Here is a 20,075-nt window from a genome sequence, read left to right as displayed (position 1 = left end):
TGATTGGGTTATGAATAGGGGATGAGTTCGCCTACCGAGGTGGGATATGGTAGGTGCCCGCACATTCCCCGAGTTGGGACATGACATAGGCAATACTAGACTTTAGGACAAGAACGAACTACTCGAGGTGAACCGCTGCCGACTGTTGGATGACCGCGAACCAACTCCTCCTTTAATGTGTTCCAAGAAAATAATTTAGATTTTTGGTGGAGGATCAAGGGCGAACCCGCGTGTCGCCTTTGAAACCATGCAATTTTTGCCAGTGTTGGCGGAATTTGTGATATGCATGCAATGACAGTTATATACAAGAAAGTAAATAATTAAGCAAATAATCACAATAAATCACATTATATTGAAACCCTTATGGTTAGTACCTATTTGAAAATCCCCAACAGAGTTGCATCTGTTACGGTTCACTTTTATGCGAGGCATAAAAGCTACTTCGAATTTGTGGACTCTTTTGGATTTTATGTTTTTTTAAAGTCGCCGCCTAATTTACAAGGGAAATTAGGAAAACCAAGTAAAAAGGGTTTATTCAAACAAGAAAAAAAATCCTTTAAGACCAGAGTTCGAGGTAAGGGTTCTGGTGATTCCTCAAGGAAGGCGTTAAGACACCCCGATATTAAGAATTCGTAGAATACGGTTGATATTCGAGCTTCAATGTGTGATTTGTAATTATTTGCTTAAAATAGTTTAAAATCTTGTATATATTGTCATGGCATATCATTTTGAAATAATTTAGCAAAAAAATCTTTTATTTGAGAGGAAGTTGAATCCTTTTGGAAAATGAACATAAAGTCTAAAAAGTCATTCCATATTCGGAGCAAAACACACTCAAGATTTCTCGAGTAGAGTTCCACTTAAATTTGGTCCAAATGTTATGTCCCTTTTATCCTTATAGTTTTTCATAAGAAATAGTTCCAAATATATGTCCTTTATAAAAGATGCCATGTAATTTATACTAGTTTATTGAAATATCCTTTTTCAATTACAAGTCATTTATCCATGTCACTGATATTTGAAGGCCAACCATATCCTACTTAGAACCCTTTTCTCTAATTTAGGTCCAAATAGAATTTCCTTTGTTTTAGTTCACTCAAAGTGGGCCTGGCCCAAAGAGTTTTAAATGAAATCCTTTGAAGTCATTTGAAACCAATTTCAATAACACTATATCATTTTTTGAATTCAGATTTTTGAACCCTTTCTAAATCTTAAACTTTGAAAAAAGGTAACAAGTTGAATTTTTCCTTAACACCCTTTGTTCAAATGTTCAGAAAAAAGTTCACGACAAGTTAAATCGATCTTTTTCAGAAATATATATACTCCACTGTTTCCATTTGTTTGAAGAAGTACTTGAAAATTATTTTCCTTTGCCATATCTTCGAAAGTGTCATATTTATCTTTTGTTGGGTCCGATTTTAAAACAGTAACGGGTTCCTATTCATTCTAAACGATATACACATCGTTTTGCCTTTTCGTCTATGTTCTAACTAAATGGGTTCCAATATTTACAGTCATCATTTACAAGTATATATTTACAAATACAGATATGATATAAAGAAGAGGGACAGTTGGTGGGCCTATCGATTAGTTATCCATTTTCACTCATGGTTGGGCCTTCAAAATATTTCACTCGGACTCGATGAAGAAGAGGGTGTTGGGGCCAGAGGCCCAACAATGGCTTGTATGAATTTCGCCCAAATGGCCCACATCGTCATATTCCATGCAAGAAGGGAGAGGGGAAAAGGAAAGATGTGGTTAGAGAGCATCCATCTATTCTTAATAATTAATCTAACATGAATTAATTTTGCAAATATAATCTGAACATGCACATATAAGAACCCACATGCTAAACACAATATCATATACTTCATGGAACGAAACAGCATAATGAAGGCCTAAGGCAGAACTAGAAAAAGTAGACAGGCCCATCATCTTACTATGTCACAGTAAAGGAAAACTCAAGGAAAATGTCCAAACGTAATCAGCATATGTGAATGAGTAGGGAAAGGCCCAAATCATCTACTGAACAAAAGGCACTAATGGGATAGGCCCAACTCATTGAATAACAGTTTTAATTCATCAATAATATTAAGATATGCCATGCGTATACATGATATACAACTCAATATATACGGCGTATATAAGGAGTGTGTATATTCTGTATAGCTGGTATATACCTTGGTCATGACACGCCAAATAAGAAGGACAGAGAGGAGGAGAGGCAGTGTGAACAAGAAAGGTATAACATTTTTCTTAAATCAGTCTCAAAACCACATATATGTATTGTCATAGATAACGAATATACATCAGTATACTCAACATATTTACTCCTCAAAACTGCCATGACATTCATGAGTTAAAGGAGCCAGATCCATACGGACAACTCAAGTTTCTCATTCAACTTTCAGGAAAAACAGGAAAGGACATAGAGGGCTTCATGAGCCATATTAATTTATTGGTATACATTTAAAGCTCAGCATTTCAAGCATAGCATTCAACATAAGAAAGCACTGTATTCAGGCAATTCAAATCTCAAGAAGATTAAACAAACACTCATATTTGACCAAGAGTGTGCAAAACCAAAGGATCATTTTCCTTTCTTAGGTGCTATTATAATGCTTTTTAACGGGAATTAACACTCAGCATGTGAGACTTTCAGTTCAATTTGAGGAAAAAGAAAAAGGGAATAGCATGTTAACTCTTCAAGTTAAATAAAATCTCTTTGTGGTTTCAGGCTTAGCATACTTAATGGGTTGACAAAGCTAATCATTTCATATTAAGGGCTACTGACACACTACACTCATTTGACATACAATATTTTAAGCCAAAGCTCACTATCTTCTTTCAATCAAGCAAATTCCTTTAAGACAGTATTAGCCCATAAGGGCTAAATCAGGACACAATTTCTTGGGATCAAACAAACCATTTTAGACAGTTCCTGATTCCTCTTTTTGAGTGAACCATACTCAATCTAGCATATCATGGTGAAGCCAAAACACTTAACCTTCTGCACCCCATGACTGTTACGGTAGTAACTTCACAATAGGCAAATAGAAAAACACTGAATATGAACCATTGTCAACCAAATTCTTAAGCCTAAGTCATCAGCATGTTCACACTTGAAAAGTAAACAAACGTCACCATATCCAAGCAAACAGGGTGTTAATTTCAGTTATCAAAATTGTCATTTAAAACATGGTTTGACTTTGAATTTAGTGGCAATAAACATATTGAAAAGAATTACTTGCAGTTTATTCGAAAACTTATTCACATCAAATTTATGTATATCATGCTTATAATTAATTGTTCAATGCTAGATTCCATATTCAAACACTTTCAAGTATACGGTAAAAATCTAGTTAACGTTTGTCCGGTGAAAACCGGGGGCGATAAAAGAAAGAAGGCAAACAATAGCGCTTGATCAGAAGAAGTTTGAAGAAAATCGTTGGGTCCGATTTAACCGGGGATAACTCCTTATCGCAGTTGGTCCGGTTTCTCCATGGCCGAGTTGATCGTGGCCGTTTGTCCGGTTCAAACATAGCTGAGTCAGTCGTGGCCGTTAGCCCGGTTTCTTCATGACCGTTCTGATCGTGGCCGTTGGTCCGGTTAATCAGTTATTCGCTCGCCACGTGTGGAAATCATGCTGTCACCTGTTTCTGACAGTCGTACGGGTGTCAGACCGTACGACCCAACCTTATCCATATTAGGTTTTCTTTATTCTAAAAGGGCTCCATGATGTATGAAGGGCCCATAGAGGAAAACTATAAATAGGGGCATTTCCTTACTTTTAGGGGTTGATTTTTCGGAATCTAAAAAATATTGTATTTGAATATATTGAAGCTTTCTCTCTCTCTCTCTCTCTCTCTCTCTCTCTCTCTCTCTCTCTCTCTCGACTATTAATTTAAATACATTGAATTATATATTCAATATTGCACGGAAATATGTATATATTAGTATCTTAGCTCAAACCCACGATATTAACATATTAACCCAAATCATTAGCACACTGATTTACATACACTTACGTCATTTATAGGCAAATTTACACATACATTCTACGTTTATCAAAAAATAGATTAAAGTGCCACATATCCTATACCTCGTTTACAAATTCAACTTATTATCCAATTTCGGGGTAAAACAGTTTGGCGCCCACCGTGGGGCATAGGATAATAGTGGTCTTTGGTCTCGATTGCAACTTATTCACCTAAAGATTCCAGTTCTTTTGTTCGTCTCTGTGAAAACGGACCAAATGGCAAACAGTGGACAATCTGGTCACGTCAACAACGAGATTGTGGCCGAAAATGAGAACATCGGGCTACGGGGATTACCAGTGGATCCCGTTGACCCAAATTCTGTCGATTCGAGGGAGGGCCTCAACCGACAAAATACCGTGAACCAGGAGAACGCCGCCCAGCCGGCTACCGATCCTTTAAATACTCTCAATTCTGTCACTTTGTCCCGGGCACAAGGCCAGAAAGTGCCAAATACCCCGGATGATATTAACTTACGTCTTATTTTTGAAATGTTGCGAGAACAAAAGAGTAGCTATTGCCGAACAAGGAGTCGCAATAGCCCAGTTGCAGAGCAAAAATGATGAAACGACTCCGGAGAAGAATAAGGGTGTTGCCGAACCCAGAAGAGAAGAAGCTCGGATGGTCGAGAGCAATGGTTCCGGAGCTGGTTCGTCCACCGAGGTATTGAGAATGATAGAAACATTGACAAAGTGGGTAGAATCAACCGAGAAGACGGTGGAGACCTATAACTCTCGGGTGGACCGGATCTCGGGGGCTCTCGCCCGTTACGAAAGGACCGGATTCGAAGAGGTACATTCGAGGCCTTTTTCTCCGAGTGCGGCTCCTAAGTTGATCCCAAAGAGGTTCAAAATGTCGGACATCCAGAAATATGATGGTACAACGGATCCCCAGGAACACGTGACTTCGTACACCTGTGCCATAAAAGGCAACGATGTCGAAGAAGACGAAATTGAATTCGTGTTGTTGAAAAAGTTCGGGGAAACGTTGTCAAAAGGAGCATTGACTTGGTATGACCATCTGCCCGAGCATTCAATCACTTCTTTCGAAATGCTCGCGGATGCGTTCATAAAAGCTCATGCCGGTGCCAAAAAGGTCCAGGCCCGTAAGGCGGATATTTTCCGGATAGCCCAAAGGGATGACGAGTTATTGCGTGAGTTTGTCAACCGTTTCCAAAGGGAACGAATGGAACTCCCTCCGGTTCCAGAGGAATGGGCCGCACAAGCTTTTACCAAAGGGCTTAACCCCCGAAGTTCGACGGCCTCGTTCAAACTAAAGGAAAATTTCTTTGGAATACGAGGCGTGACACGAGGCGTACGTGCACAACAGCTACGAGTCCAAGATTCGGGTGGAGGATGACCAGCTCGAACTTCCTCCGGGTCCCATAAACCTGAGCAAAGGCTCTGAGAGATCTAGGAAAAATTATGACCCGGAGACACGGCCATCGAGGGAAAGATATCGGCCATACTCTCATTTAGAAAACGAGCTTCGGGTCGGAGAAGTCGAGGGGTACGGTCCGGTCAATTCTCGGCGGGAGATAGAAGAACCGAGCGTCCATCGAATAGCCGAGGGTTATCATTTAGGAGTGATGCCGGAAGCTCGGCAACCAACAGGGACCCACCAAGGATATCGGAATATAACTTTAGTGTCAACACCTCGGATCTTGTCTCGGCCATAGGTCGCATTGCAGAAGCAAGGTGGCCGAGACCCTTGAGGTCAGATCCCGCCGGAAACGGGACCGAACATGATATGTGAATACCATGGAACTCATGATCACAGAACTGAAGACTGTCGCCAATTAAGAGAAGTGGTGGCTCGTTTACTTAAAAATGGTCACCTTCGTGAATTCTTGAGTGAGCGGGCCAAAAGCCACTACAAGGAAAGGGAGTCGAACAAACGGATTGAACCGGTAGAGCCTCAGCATATAATCAACATGATAATCGGGGGGTACAGATGCTCCTAGAGGGCCGGTGATGAAGCGGACCAAGGTTTCCATTGTTCGTGAAAAGCGCGGCCATGCCTTATGAAAGGGATTACACGCAACCCCGGGTTCCATCACCTTCGACGACGAGGATGCGGAAGGCATTATACAACCGCGCAATGATGCGTTGGTAATTTCTATTCTTGTTTTTAAATCACAAATTAAACGTATTTTAATTGACCCGGTAGCTCGGCCAACGTCATCCGGTGGAGAGTGGTTGAACGATTAAGGCTACTCGACCGGATATAATCGCGGTAGCCGGGTGCTCGGTGGGTTCAATATGGCGGCGAAACCACGAAGGGTGAGATTTCTTTGCCGGTCAACATTGACGGCACCATCCAACGAACGGTGTTCTATGTAATCGAAGGGGATATGAAATACAATGCATTCTTTGGGTAGACCATGGATACATAGCATGAGAGCCGTGCCATCGACGTTACATTATTGCTTTGAAATTCCGACACCGGAGGGTAAAAACCATCGGGGAGAACAAACCGAGCGAGAGAGATGTTCGCGGTCGAGGAAGCATCACCCACTTACTCAAAAACCGGGTCAAAAGGAAGAATCAACCGGGGCCAAGGATTCCAAATAGAAATTACCGTTCACGGATCTAGCAATGGAGCAAAAAAAATTAGACCCAGGGCACGAAGAGGACGACTTCGACATACCTAGATCTTTCGTCTTGCCGGATGAGTCGGATGCGACAAAATCTACAGTGGAGGAGTTGGAGCAAGTCACCTTGTTTGATCATCTTCCGGACAGAAAGGTATACCTGGGCACGGGGTTAACCTCGGAGCTCAGGAACAAATATATTAAATTCCTTCAAACTAATGTCGATTGTTTCGCATGGTCGCATATAGATATGACAGGTGTGCCACCAGAAGTAACAACTCATAAGCTCAGCCTCGACGGGAGATTTCCCCCGGTGAAGCAGAAACGGAGGCCTATGGCAGAATCAAAGCATGCCTTCGTGAAGGATGAGGTAACGAAGCTTTTAAAAATAGGCTCTATTCGGGAAGTAAAATACCCGGATTGGCTGGCTAACGTAGTGGTGGTGCCAAAAAAAGGTAATAAATTTCGAATGTGTGTTGATTATAAGGACCTAAACAAAGCATGCCCGAAGGATTCATTTCCAATGCCTCATATCGATAGAATGATCGATGCGACGGCCGGGCATGAGATGTTAAGTTTTCTCGATGCTTACTCCGGGTATAACCAAATTCGGATGCACCCGGAGGATCAAGAGAAAACATCGTTCATTACCCGATACGGGACTTATTGCTACAATGTCATGCCTTTCGGATTAAAAAATGCCGGGGCAACTTACCAACGCCTAGTTAACGGAATGTTCGAAGAACAAATAGGAAAAACAATGGAAGTTTATATTGATGACATGGTTGTCAAGTCCCTGGAAACAGAGGACCATTTAAAACATTTGCAGGAAACCTTTGACGTGCTCCGAAGATATAACATGAAACTCAAGTGTGCTTTCGGTGCCCGGTCTGGCAAGTTCCTTGGTTTCATGGTTTCAAACCGGGGAATTGAGATTAACCCGGACAAGATCAAAGCAATCGAGGATATCGAGGTGGTGAATAACGTCAAAGGAGTGCAGAGGCTTACCGGAAGGATAGCGGCACTAAGTCGGTTCATATCAAGATCTTCGGACAAGAGTCACCGTTTCTTCTCCTTATTAAGGAAGAAGAATGACTTCACTTGGACACCGGAGTGTCAAAGAGCCTTACAAGAATTAAAAGAGTACTTGTCCAGCCCACACCTTTGTTGCATACACCAAAAGCGGACGAGCGACTTTTTCTCTACCTTGCGGTGTCGAGGTAGCGGTAAGTGGAGTTTTGGTCGAGAAGAATCGGTACGCAATTTCCCATTTATTATGTGAGTAGAACTTTAGGGGATGCGGAGACCCGTTATCCCCACCTTGAAAAGTTGGCATTAGCATTGGTAAGCGCTTCTAGGAAGCTCAAGACTTACTTTCAATGCCACCCGATATGTGTAGTGACTACTTACCCATTAAAGAACGTCTTGCATAAACCGGAGTTATCAGGTAGACTAACTAAATGGGCTGTAGAGATAAGCGGATATGACATTGAATATAAGCCTCGGACAGCCATCAAGTCCCAAATCTTAGCCGACTTTGTGGCGGACTTCACCGGCCATGATCCCCGAGGTTGAGAAAGAACTCCTGCTAACCTCGGGGAAAGGCTCGGGTATTTGGTCACTGCACACGGACGGGGCCTCGAACCTTAGGGGTTCCGGGCTGGGAATCGTTCTTAGAACCCCCGCCGGAGATGCGATTCGGCAATCCATTAGAACTGTTAAATTAACTAACAATGAAGTCGAGTATGAGGCTATGATTGCAGGATTGGAATTAGCTCGGAGTATGGGGGCCGAAGTAATTGAAGCAAAATGCGATTCTCTCTCTGGTCGTTAACCGGGTGAATGGCGTCTTCGAGGTCAAGGACGAACGGATGCAAAGGTATCTGGAAAAGATCCAGGTGATACTTCACCGGTTTAAAGAATGGACCATGCAGCACGTACCGAGGGAGCAGAACAGCGAGGCCGATGCATTGGCCAATTTGGGGTCTTCAGTCGAAGGGGAAGAAATTAATCCCGGGACTGTGGTGCACTTGATGAATTCAGCAATAGAAAACGGGCATGCTGAAATAAACACGATGGGTTTAACTTGGGATTGGCGCAACAAATACATCGACTACTTGCAAGATGGAAAGCTCCCGAATGACCCAAAAGAATCACGGTCACTGAGGGCAAAAGCAGCACGGTTCTGCCTGGTAGATGGCCAGTTATACCGACGGTCTTTCTTCGGTCCTTTGGCCAAATGTTTAGGTCCCGGAGAAGCGAGTACGTGATGAGAGAAGTACACGAGGGGACTTGCGGCAATCACTCCGGCGGCGAAGCCTTAGTCGTAAAATCATCGAGCGGTTATTATTGGAACCGGATGGAGGAAGATTCGAAGAATTTTGTCCGGAAGTGTGACGGGTGTCAAAGACATGCCCCGATGATTCATCAGCCCGGAGAGCTGCTGTACTCGGTGATATCACCCTGGCCCTTCATGAAATGGGGGATGGACATTGTTGGTCCGTTGCCATGGGCACCAGGTAAGGCCCGTTTTATTTTGTTTATAACTGACTATTTCTCCAAATGGGTTGAAGCACAGGCCTTCGAAAAGATAAGAGAGAAGGAGGTTATTGACTTCATATGGGACCACATTATTTGCCGGTTCGGCATTCCTTTCCGAAATAACTTGTGACAACGGGCCCCAGTTCGTTGGTGGCAAAGTCAATGATTTCCTCGAAGGGTTGAAGATCAAGAAAATTGTATCAACTCCGTATCACCCGTGTGCTAACGGACAAGCGGAATCTACGAACAAAACAATAATTCAGAATCTAAGGAAGAGACTTGAAACATCAAAGCATCACTGGAGGGAAATACTACCGGAGGTCTGTGGGCTTACAGAACCACATCAAAATCGAGTACGGGGGAAACACCCTTCTCGTTGGTCTACGGGACCGAAGCCCTCATTCCCGTAGAAGTCGGTGAACCCAGTCTCCGATTCAGTTACTCCACCGAGAGATCAAACGAGGAGGCCATGGCCGTAAAACTCGATCTCGCGGATGAACTGCGCGAAAACGCGCTAGTCCGTATTGCAGCCCAGAAACAGAGGATGGAAAGATATTATAACCGGAGGGCTAATTTTTGACATTTCCAAATTGGGGACTTGGTGCTTCGAAAAGTTACCTTGAACACCAAGAATCCCAACGAGGGAAAGCTAGGCCCGAACTGGGAAGGGCCGTACAAGATAACTGAGATAACGGGCAAAGGGTCCTATCAGCTAGAATCCATGGACGGGCAACGGTTGCGCAATAACTGGAATGTGGCTCATTTGAAGAGATACTACTGTTAAGGTATGGACTCTTTTTGTTTATTTACTAACCTTTTTCTTTTTTTGGGGAGTCGAGTGCCGATATAGTTAGTTGTTAGGTACGAAAACACGTGTTGCACTCTTTTCCTTAGTCCGGTTTTGTCCCAAATGGGTTTTTCGACAAGGTTTTTAATGAGGCAACAAGTACAACGTGTTACTAGAAGAGAACGAGGATAAATACCCGGATACTCGGGGCAACACCCTACGAGTGGGGGCTTGATAGTGCTTACCCGACTTCACAGTTCGAATAAGCACTAGGGGGCTACGGTACCCGCATCTCGATTTACTCCGATTAGTTGGAAACGGAAGAGTTCAACAACGAACACCGCTGGGACCTCATGAACCGGACCTCCGGTATTAGATTCCGATGTAAGGACCAAACGATCAAAAGGAATCGTGTCCACTTAATATTTGCTACGGCAGAACCAAAGCCGGACCTTCTGTATTAGGTTTTGATGTAAGGACCAAACGATCAAAAAACGAATCGTGTCCACTTAGAATTTGCTACGGCAAAAACAGAAGGAAACGGATAAAGCCCTCATATGATGTACAAATACTTGGAGTTTATTGAAAAATCAAATTATTACATTTCGGATATGTCTTCCTAGTAAAGCACATTGCCCCGAAAATCGGGCACCATTTTATCCGTATACCCGACTCCGGGCATTACAGTCGAAATACGACAAAGGCAACAAGGTCACAATGAACCGAGCCAAAATCTTAACACCCCCGAATGGGGACTGCTACACCAGAAATTGGTAAAGCAGAGATTCAGGTGCCCGAACCTAATCAAAGATAAACGAATAGCCAAAGAATATCGGCCCTAAAAATGCCTAACGTGATTCGGAGACGTCTGAATTCACAAAGCATAAATAAGTCCCGCGGGCAAACCACTCTATCAACTCCGGATAAAACACACCGGATGGAATTAAAAACCAATGTATAACGAACAGTCCGAAAGTGACTCCGATGTCCGATTATCCTCGGAAAGGACCGGCAGTTTGGACAAGAATCATAACAAACATTCAAGCAAAAGAATAGTTAACAGAAAAGATACGCTTTTCATATATGCAAATCTTTTACACTTGAAATTTGGTAAAGTTCAAAAAATAAAGGGCAAAAAAGCAAAACAAAGGGTAATACAAGCCCTGGCCTATCCGGTATGGCTGGAACCAGAATGTTCGGACTCTGTCCGCTCAGAGTCTTCGGAGTCGGAATCAAGAGCTCTTTTGGCTTCTTCCTCGGTCCTTCTAGCCTCGAGAATAAGGGTCGGGAGATCAGTAAAGCCACGCTCGGCTTCCTCGAGGGTGATCCTCCGAGACTTCCACCGTTCATGCTCTACTACAACCGTGGAGTAAGCCTCGGCAGCTTCCACACTTTTCAGGGCTTCTGTCAAATCGGCCTCAGCCCGGGCCAGCCTAACCATTAACTCATTCCTCTCTTCATCGAGGATTCTCTGGTTTTGAGTGGCCGACTCAAGCTCGGTTTTGAGAAGATCATTAGCCTCAACCGTCTCCTCGAGTCTGGTTCTTAGCTCATCACATATTCGGGCCCTGTCCTCAGCTTTTTGCTCGAATACCCTCATTCTCTCTTCATATTTGGCACTCTCGGATTCAAGCCGTCGGTGCCTCTCGGCCATGTTCACGGCATCAGATTTGACCGAGTCAAGTTCCCCTCGGAGTTGGGAAATGATGGTTTCGAGCTCGCTAAGTTTGGAAGAAAATCGAGCGTTATCTTGACTGAGACCGATTTTCTCCTCCTCCAGAAGCCGGTTCCTCTCCACAATCCCGGCTAGCTCACCCTTTAATCGAAGGTTCTCAGCCTTCGTTGCATCAAGCTCGGGTTGAAGGTTGGTGAGGGCCACTGCTCGGCTTAGTTCATCCTCCTTTACTTGCAAAAGGTCTTTGGAACTTCTCCGTTTCCCGACCTTGGGCATCCAGCTGGCCTCTAAGGTCATCTACTTCTTGCTGGGCACGGATAAAGGCTTCATTGACAAGCACCACACTCTGTAAAAGAAACGGAGAAGTTAGACGAGAAACTAAAATTCACATCGAATTATGCGAGTACAGGTTGATAAGCTTACCCGATTGCCCGCATGCATGCCTTCGTTAATTAGGCACTGCCAGGGGACTCCGGCCATCTTCCTCTTGTTCGAGTCCGAAACAAGGGGCCTTAAATAGCTCGCTATTCCCACCGGACGAGATAGAAAGCTGCAGTCTTCGGGAACGGTAACTACAGCCGATCTGGTCCTCCTAGGTTCCACGCTAGGAGCCGGGAAGATGCGCACTAGGCCCTCCCTCGCACCGGTTTCAGTAGATCTATTAGCTGCCCTCGTGGCTCGAGGGATGGGAAGATGACCAAAACCCGCAGCCTCCCCGGTCGCAGGAGGGGTGTCCAGAAACATGTCATCAAGGTTGTCAGACCTCGGAGCAGTGGGAGAGGCCGGAACAGCACCAGCAGCCTCGGTGGGAGTAGAGGCTTCGAACCCGATAGTTGGGTCCTCGGTAGGCAATGGGCCAGTATCCGTTGGGGCCTCAGTACCCGGTGTCGACTCAGCTCCTGGCCCAACTTCAACAGTTGATTCAGGTTTGGATCTTCTCGATCTTTGCAGGGGAATCTCCTCAGAAGAGGCATCACCTGAAATATCAACAAATTCAATGGACCTTAGAGGTGTTGGGTAAAGTATTTCTTCCCCACCTGGTAGCTGAGCCGAAGCGGAGGGTCCCTCCTCGGCTGAAGGAGGTGGAACTGTAACTTCCTCCTCCGGGACTGACTCAAAGGATGGGGCCACGCCAACCCGGCGAATAATCAGATCGGGCTCTTCATCTCTTAGGGACCGGACGACGCTCCTGGCCCTTTTCCTCGGTTTCTCCCCTTTGTCCGAGGGCTTCCTTCGTCTTTTGCTGGCAACGGCAATGATTCGGGATGACCGGTGAGTCGAGTATGTTGCCGATGCGGCACGGCTTGCTCACAAATTTTTGCCCGATGCAGGATCCGCGAGCCCTTCGGTAAACCTAAAATCGAAGGGGTTATGGATATAGAGAAGGCGAGAAAATACGTAATATTCAAACTCAAAGTGGTGTTACCATGATTTTGGGCAACCCGTCGGCCACGAGACGGGATCCCCCGTATCGGCTCTTCGTGTGTGTCTTTGGTCGAGGAGCGCCTCAACCCACTCGTTCATGTGTGGAACGGCCGGAGGTATCCATGCCACGGCTATTGAAAAGAAAAGGGGAAATGTAAGCACGAAGGATTAGATGAAAGAATCCAAGGATAAATTAATAAAGGGGGAACCAAGAAACTTACGGTTATCATTCCATTTTTTCGGGAAGGGCATGTACTCCTCCGGGATAATGTCCGCGGTCCTCACCCGGACGAAGCGCTCCAACCAGCCCCGGTCTCTGTCCTCATCCATTTTGGAGAAGATGGGGTTCCGGCCTCGCTTGGCGAGTTTTATTACGCCTCCCCGGAATCGTCTCGGGGAATATAGGCGGATCAAATGTGTCATCGTGAATGGCTTTTTGGCATTGTTGGCCAACAACCGGAGGCAAGCTACCGTCCTCCAGATTATCGGACCAATTTGAGCGAGGGTCACATTATAAGTCCGGCACATCTCCAATATGACCGGATCAATTGCGGGTTCGAGCTTGAGCGTGAAGGGGTAAGTGTAAACATATAGGAAGCCTTCCCTATGGTCGGTAATTGATTCATCAGGGCCGGGGGCAAACACCTGCACCGGACGGTTATCCCATCCACAGTCAACCCGGACCTGATCGAGCTTATCCTCGGTAATGGACGAGGGGTATCGCCTTACATCATACCCTCTATCCGAAACCGAGGAAGGCTTCTCAGCTTCGAATTCTTTATTGAAGTTGGGCTTGGACGGTACTATGTCTAAAGCCGTAGGTTCGGCTATGGTCTTTCCCTTCGGTTGGGATACCGGCTCGGCTCCTTGAGAGGAAACCGAGGGAACGTCCTGGGAGGTGGTTTCGGTGTTGGCAGACATTCGTAATGGATGAAAAAAAGGGTGAAAATTTGATAAAGATAAGGTACCAAATTAAGAAAAGGGAAGCAGCAAGTGAAAGAAATGGATGTTACGAAATGAAGGGATGAAGTAATGCCTTCAATCAAAGAGCAGCGTTTGAGTAAAAACGAGTTTCTTGAAGTTTCAAGCAACGAATATGGGTGTTGAAATGGCTGAATCAACAATGAAAGTGGAGGACAGAAATGAAGAAAAAGAAGTGAAGAAAACTAAAGTGAAGTGGTAAAAATGAAGTGGTGAAAGTGAAGAAGGAAGGACATCGAAGGCCTTATATAGGCATGGGTTTGGGCGGTTACAAATCCCGACCAATCGGGGGACGCCACGTGTCCCATAATTAATGAGACGTGATTTGAAAGGACGTGCGTAACGGCGGTTGCAGAGATTGGCCTTTCGGGGTGCGACACGTGGCAGACGGCAGAAAGAGGTGACAACTGTTCCCGCCAAAATGAGAAGATAAGAACGAGCCAACGGAACCACCGGTTTCGTGATTCATCCACTTCCCGTTACTCCGGTGAGGCCTCGGTCCGGAAAGTGTGGGGACTATCTGTATACGGTAAAAATCTGGTTAACGTTTGTCCGGTGAAAATCGGGGGCCGACGAAAGAAAAGAGATAAACAAGTGCAAGGGTATTGTACCGAGGGTATTGCATCCGTAGTGCTTGGTCGAGAAGAAGTTTGAAGAAAATCGTATGGTCCGATTTATCCCGGGAGCGCGATTGGTCGGTTTCTCCATGGCCGAGTTGATCGTGGCCGTTGGTCCGGTTCATACATAGCTGAGTTGATCGTGGCCGTTAGCCCGATTTCTTCATGACCGTTATGATCGTGGCCGTTGGTCCGGTTAATCAGTTATTCGCTCGCCACGTGTGGAAATCATCTTTGTCACATTTGTTTGACGGTCGTACGGGTGTCAGACCGTACGACCCAACCTTATCCATATTAGGGCTTTCTTTATTTCTAAAAGGGCTTCATGATGATAAAGGGCCCATAGAGGAAAACTATAAATAGGGGCACTTCCTTACTTTTAGGGGTTGGCTCTTTAGATCTAAAAAATATTGTATTTGATTATATTGAAGCTTTCTCCCTTTCCTTCTCTCTCTCTCTCTCTCTCTCTCTCTCTCTCTCTCTCTCTGACTTTGGTCCGGTTTCTGACTTTAAATACATTGAATTATATTGTTCAATATTACACGGAATATATATATAAGTATCTTAGCTCAAATCACGATATTAACATATTAACCCAAATCATTAGCATATTGATTTACATACACTTACGTCATTTATAAGCAAATTTACACATATTCTTCGTTTATCAAAAAATAGATTAAAGTGCCACATATCCTATACCTCGTTTACTCTCATGTTTAAAGACTGAATCAAATAAGTTTACAAACATCATCATAAATCAATCAACTATATCAGACCATACTAAGCATATATGACACTCATCAGGCAAGTTACCATCCTATATATCAATCTAAATCACACTTGACTAAGCTACATAAGCATATTCATGTTAAATAATTTGTCAATCAATAATAAGGCTTAGAAGTGCATAAGATAACAACCCAGAACCAGTTTGAACAGACACAGGGTTAAGACACTGATAGGAACACAACTCAATATGTTTGTGTTCACCCTCAGCAGACACACCGTTAATCACAAGTTAAACCACATCAGGACTATGCTATATACCAATGATTAGACTATTTAAGGCCAAACAAAGATTAAACTAAGCTACCAAGATGCTGAGGATTAGTGTGGCACTTACTCAGTCAAACAACATACTAGATTAAGCAAGAATGGGCATACTTATATATTAGACTAAGTAACTAGACTAAAACTAAACTAAACTAACAACTAAACACAAACATTAATAAGCAGGTAACCATACACCAAACTAGGATAAGCTCATAGTTTAACTAAAACACAGACTAAACAGGAAATCATGCTAAACAAATATATAAAGCCCACTAATGACTAAACTAATCTACCAAGCATGCTGATAACTAAATTAGCAAGATAGCAACTAAACCAAGCTAACACATAATTAGACTAGATAAGCATACAAACACAGACAAATCAAAAATTAAAGAAAATAACTGAAAGGAAGAACATTTACCTTTCTTATGTGCAACCTTTGGTCGAGATTGGAGTTGAAATCCCTTGCACCTTACCCGATACTCAGCCACAAAAAGAAAATAATATTTTAGACTAGAAAACCTAAGTAGCTAAAGGTTTCAGCAAAATTGCTAAATCCCTAGTTAAATTAGGTATTTTTGCTCTAAATTTTCAAGACTTGTCTTTGTCACGACCCATTTTGACTAAGTTGTGCGGGTACTTACCCTTCCCACCTCGGTAAGCGAACCCTCAACCCAACAATAACGCAAGACATGAAGGAAGCAAGCGGAAAAGAATAATTATGTAAGTCTCACAATAATATATGATAGCAATATTGCAAAATAAGGAAAATACCCCCAGGGTCTGGTCTAAGTCATAGAAGAGCATCTAAAGAAATAAATACAAGTCTGGAATAATATAATAATACATCAATCTGTCTATGTCTCAGAGTAGAAAAGTGAGACCTAATAATAGGAAGAGTCTTCAAGGCAGCGAACGTCGCGTGCTCACCCTGGAAGCTCGATGCTAATGCTGAAGATGACAATCAGCCACGAGAGACGGAGGGAGACCCAACCTGGTATTCTGCATTCATAAAAGAATGCAAAAGTGCGAATCGGTACAAAACCACGATGCGGTAGGTATCATAGGCCTACTAAGTATAGCTAACATAATTCAGACAATAAAGCAAGATAGGCAGATAAATCAACAAGAATAAGCCAAACGTAATCAGAAGCAAGTACACGTCATCACCTAGGTAAAGCATTTAAACCCAATTGTGCCAAGTCTCAATATGTCCAATCCGAATACAACATCACAAGTAAAACACCAAATCATCTCAATATAATCCATAATGCAATGCAATGCAATGCTGTGTACACATGTACTCCAGACGGAAATATTGACATCTCGGTAGCACAACCCAAGGTGAATCGCGAAGTCTAAGTGCCACTCGTCCGGATCTTTGTCCAACAGACAGACGAGACCTCGGATCTTTGCCCACGGGTGGTTCTCACCGGCACCACCCTGGGGGACCCGCGAAGTCCATGCACTCTCTCAATCACGATTCCGGTACTAACATCGGATATCGAATTCTCTCATTCCACGATTCTAGGACTAGCATCGGATATCAGACTTCAAGTCACTCTCATTTTAAAATCGAGCCTAGCTCATCACAGTGTTTCATTAAGTACCAACAATGTATTAACAGTATATCATGAGAGTGCGTGCACTGCATGTATCGATAACCATATCAATGTCGCAAGTGCCAACAATAGGTATGCCAACAATATATCAGTGTCACAAGTACCAACATGGGCACGCCAATAATATCATGAAGGACTACGCAAGTCATATGGAACTCTATCCTAGTATCAACGTCACCCGTAAGGTACTACGATATCACAATCAAGATGGAACAATAGATCCCAATATCTACTCACAACACGTGGCATCAAGCCATCACAATAGAACAGTCAAGTCACAACATAACGGGGTGGCTAGCCCCAATCACGCAATAGGGCCCAACCTAAGACAATATCCAACCCAACTTCACACCCGAAGGTTTACATGCTTTCTCCGACAATATCATCTAAATATATGCTTCGCTATACAAAGTCTCACCAAAGGTAAGCCATAACCCACCTGGATGGCCGAACAACAAACACCAACAATCACTCTAAAGCCTTGCCCTTCCGCTGAGCCTCAAGATCAAAGAAGTCTAGGCATATTCGAATTCTAGATTATAAATCATGAAGAATGATACTAATATTGCTATCATTCAATTTAGGTTCAAACCAACCCTAGAATTTGGGGAGACGGGGCCCACAAGGGCAAAATGGGAAACTCGGGGGTAAAATATCAAATTAACCACTAGGTGATCAAAACCCATCAACCAATTTCTAAATTAACTCAAATATTCATCCAATTTCGAAATCTAAGTAAAACCCCCAATTTTGGGTATAAACCCTAACTCTTTGATTCAAGAATTCAACACTAATAATGAAAGATATATCATTAACAATCTTAGATTCATCAAAATATAGCATAAACTCCATCAATTTCATCATTAATAAGCCTAGATAGAACATTCATTAACTCCACTTTTATCTTCCATTACTAAGGAATATGTGGTGATTGGGAACAACGAATTAGTAAAGAGGATTAGGAGAACTTACCACCAAGAACCTTCACAAATAATCTCCAAGAACAGTCCCCAAGATTTCTATTTTCCTAATGGGAATAAATGAATAGACTAAGGGCTTTTAATGCACACTTAATGAAATAACAGGCCCGATACTGCCACGGCGGCATCGGGGCCGCCACAGCGCCACTGCCCCAGCGCCATCACAGGCCGCCAAGATGGTCTTGGCCACAAGTCACTTGGCTGCCCCAGCGACCATCCCACCTTAACAGCGGTGCCGGCATTGACGGCATCAGTGCCGCATTGGCGTACACAGTGCACAGATTCCTACATAAATTTTCTAAGTCTCAACCGAAATCCCGAACCACTCCTAAGGCCGTCTGCTCACAAACCACATACACAAACCCACAAAAAAATACGCTACGAACGTACTCGTGGCCTCAGAATTTCCAACAGCGGTCTCATTGACCGAGTCAACCCCCGATACCTTAATTCTAATTTTTCAACCCACGTCCCAAAATGCATCCGAGTGCATTGGGAACCAAACCAGATATACACACAAGTTCTGAATGACCATCCGGACCTCTCGAAATTGACGAATTTTTGAAAAAGGTCCATTTACCCAAAAGTCAACTTTGGGTCAACTCTTTTTTACTTTAAGCCCATATTTCACAAAAAGTAGGCCGAATCAAGTCTAGACACCTCGGGAAGCATGTCAACGGTCTCCTCGGGTCAAAAGTGAGCTAACCAAGCTCGGAAAGGGGGAAAATATCGAAAAGACTATAACGACCAAACGGGTCATTACATGTGTGTGTATCGAAATTGAGACTTGTTCAAAATGAGATGGGGTTCTTTATATAGAACTCCAAAGCCTCAAATTTGCTGTTGGAAATCGATGTGGGATTGAGGTGTTTTGGGGGGAATTCCTCTTGAAACCCGCCTAAATTCATCAAACCAATAGGAATCAATAATTCAAATTAGCAATAAGACAAATCCCATTAATGGATTCATCCTTGTTTGACCTTAAATTTGCAGAAAAGTAAAAATATGAAGAGTTATACTTCGTTTGGTAGTTGTATGGTGGAGAGAGGAGGCAAACATGCCTCAATCGGCTAAACCAGACCGGAGAGAAAACAACGTACACTTTTAGTTTTGCCAAATTTGGCTAGGTGACGCGAGGAGAGAGAGGGAGACGAGTGGCGACTACTAGGGTTTCAACTGAAACCCTTGTTCTAAAAGCTTAGAACAATACAAGGATAGTTTTGCTTATGTTTGTAGAAGTTGGGGGGGGGGGGGAATTGGGTCAGGTCCGGGTCCAATTGTTGGGCTCGGGCAAGAAAAGTAGTGTCTTTGGACCAAATTTGTGAAACAAAATAATTAAAGTTAAAAGATGGCTGATTTTGTAAAAGGGGTCACAATTGAAATTTAAAATATTTCAATTGTGGCCATAATTAATGTATAAATCAATTGATCATTTCGATTATAACCACAATTAACTCATGAAACAATTAGCAACATTAGTTTTAACCAATTTTTAAAGTAATTGCCATTACAGCCAAATAAATTATAAAAATTGAGACATAATTGCTTATTTACTCAATTAATCAAATTTCTTGATTTAACGGAGTAAAATATTTATCAATTGACAATTAATAGTCTTAAACTATTAATTAGATAATTGTTTTCACTATTTTGAATTGAAATCTTGATAAATAGGTTTGAATTTTTTTTAGAAAATATACAAAATACCTAGGATGATATATAATAATATACCTGTTAATATTTTTCCAAATGAAATGGCAA

General features: G+C 43.2%; 1 protein-coding gene across 1 annotated transcript; it reads right to left on the bottom strand.

The window, feature by feature from the left end:
• Positions 1-11,126: 11,126 nt before the first annotated feature.
• LOC132062408 (uncharacterized) lies at positions 11,127-11,930 on the bottom strand. Its single transcript, XM_059454982.1, has one exon. It carries the CDS (start codon positions 11,928-11,930, stop codon positions 11,127-11,129), a length of 804 nt encoding a protein of 267 aa, XP_059310965.1.
• Between the last annotated feature and the right edge of the window lie 8,145 nt (positions 11,931-20,075).

The sequence above is a fragment of the Lycium ferocissimum genome, chromosome 7, assembly GCF_029784015.1.
Source record: "Lycium ferocissimum isolate CSIRO_LF1 chromosome 7, AGI_CSIRO_Lferr_CH_V1, whole genome shotgun sequence".
Taxonomy (NCBI): domain Eukaryota; kingdom Viridiplantae; phylum Streptophyta; class Magnoliopsida; order Solanales; family Solanaceae; genus Lycium; species Lycium ferocissimum.
This window is presented reverse-complemented; position numbering and strand designations above follow the sequence as displayed.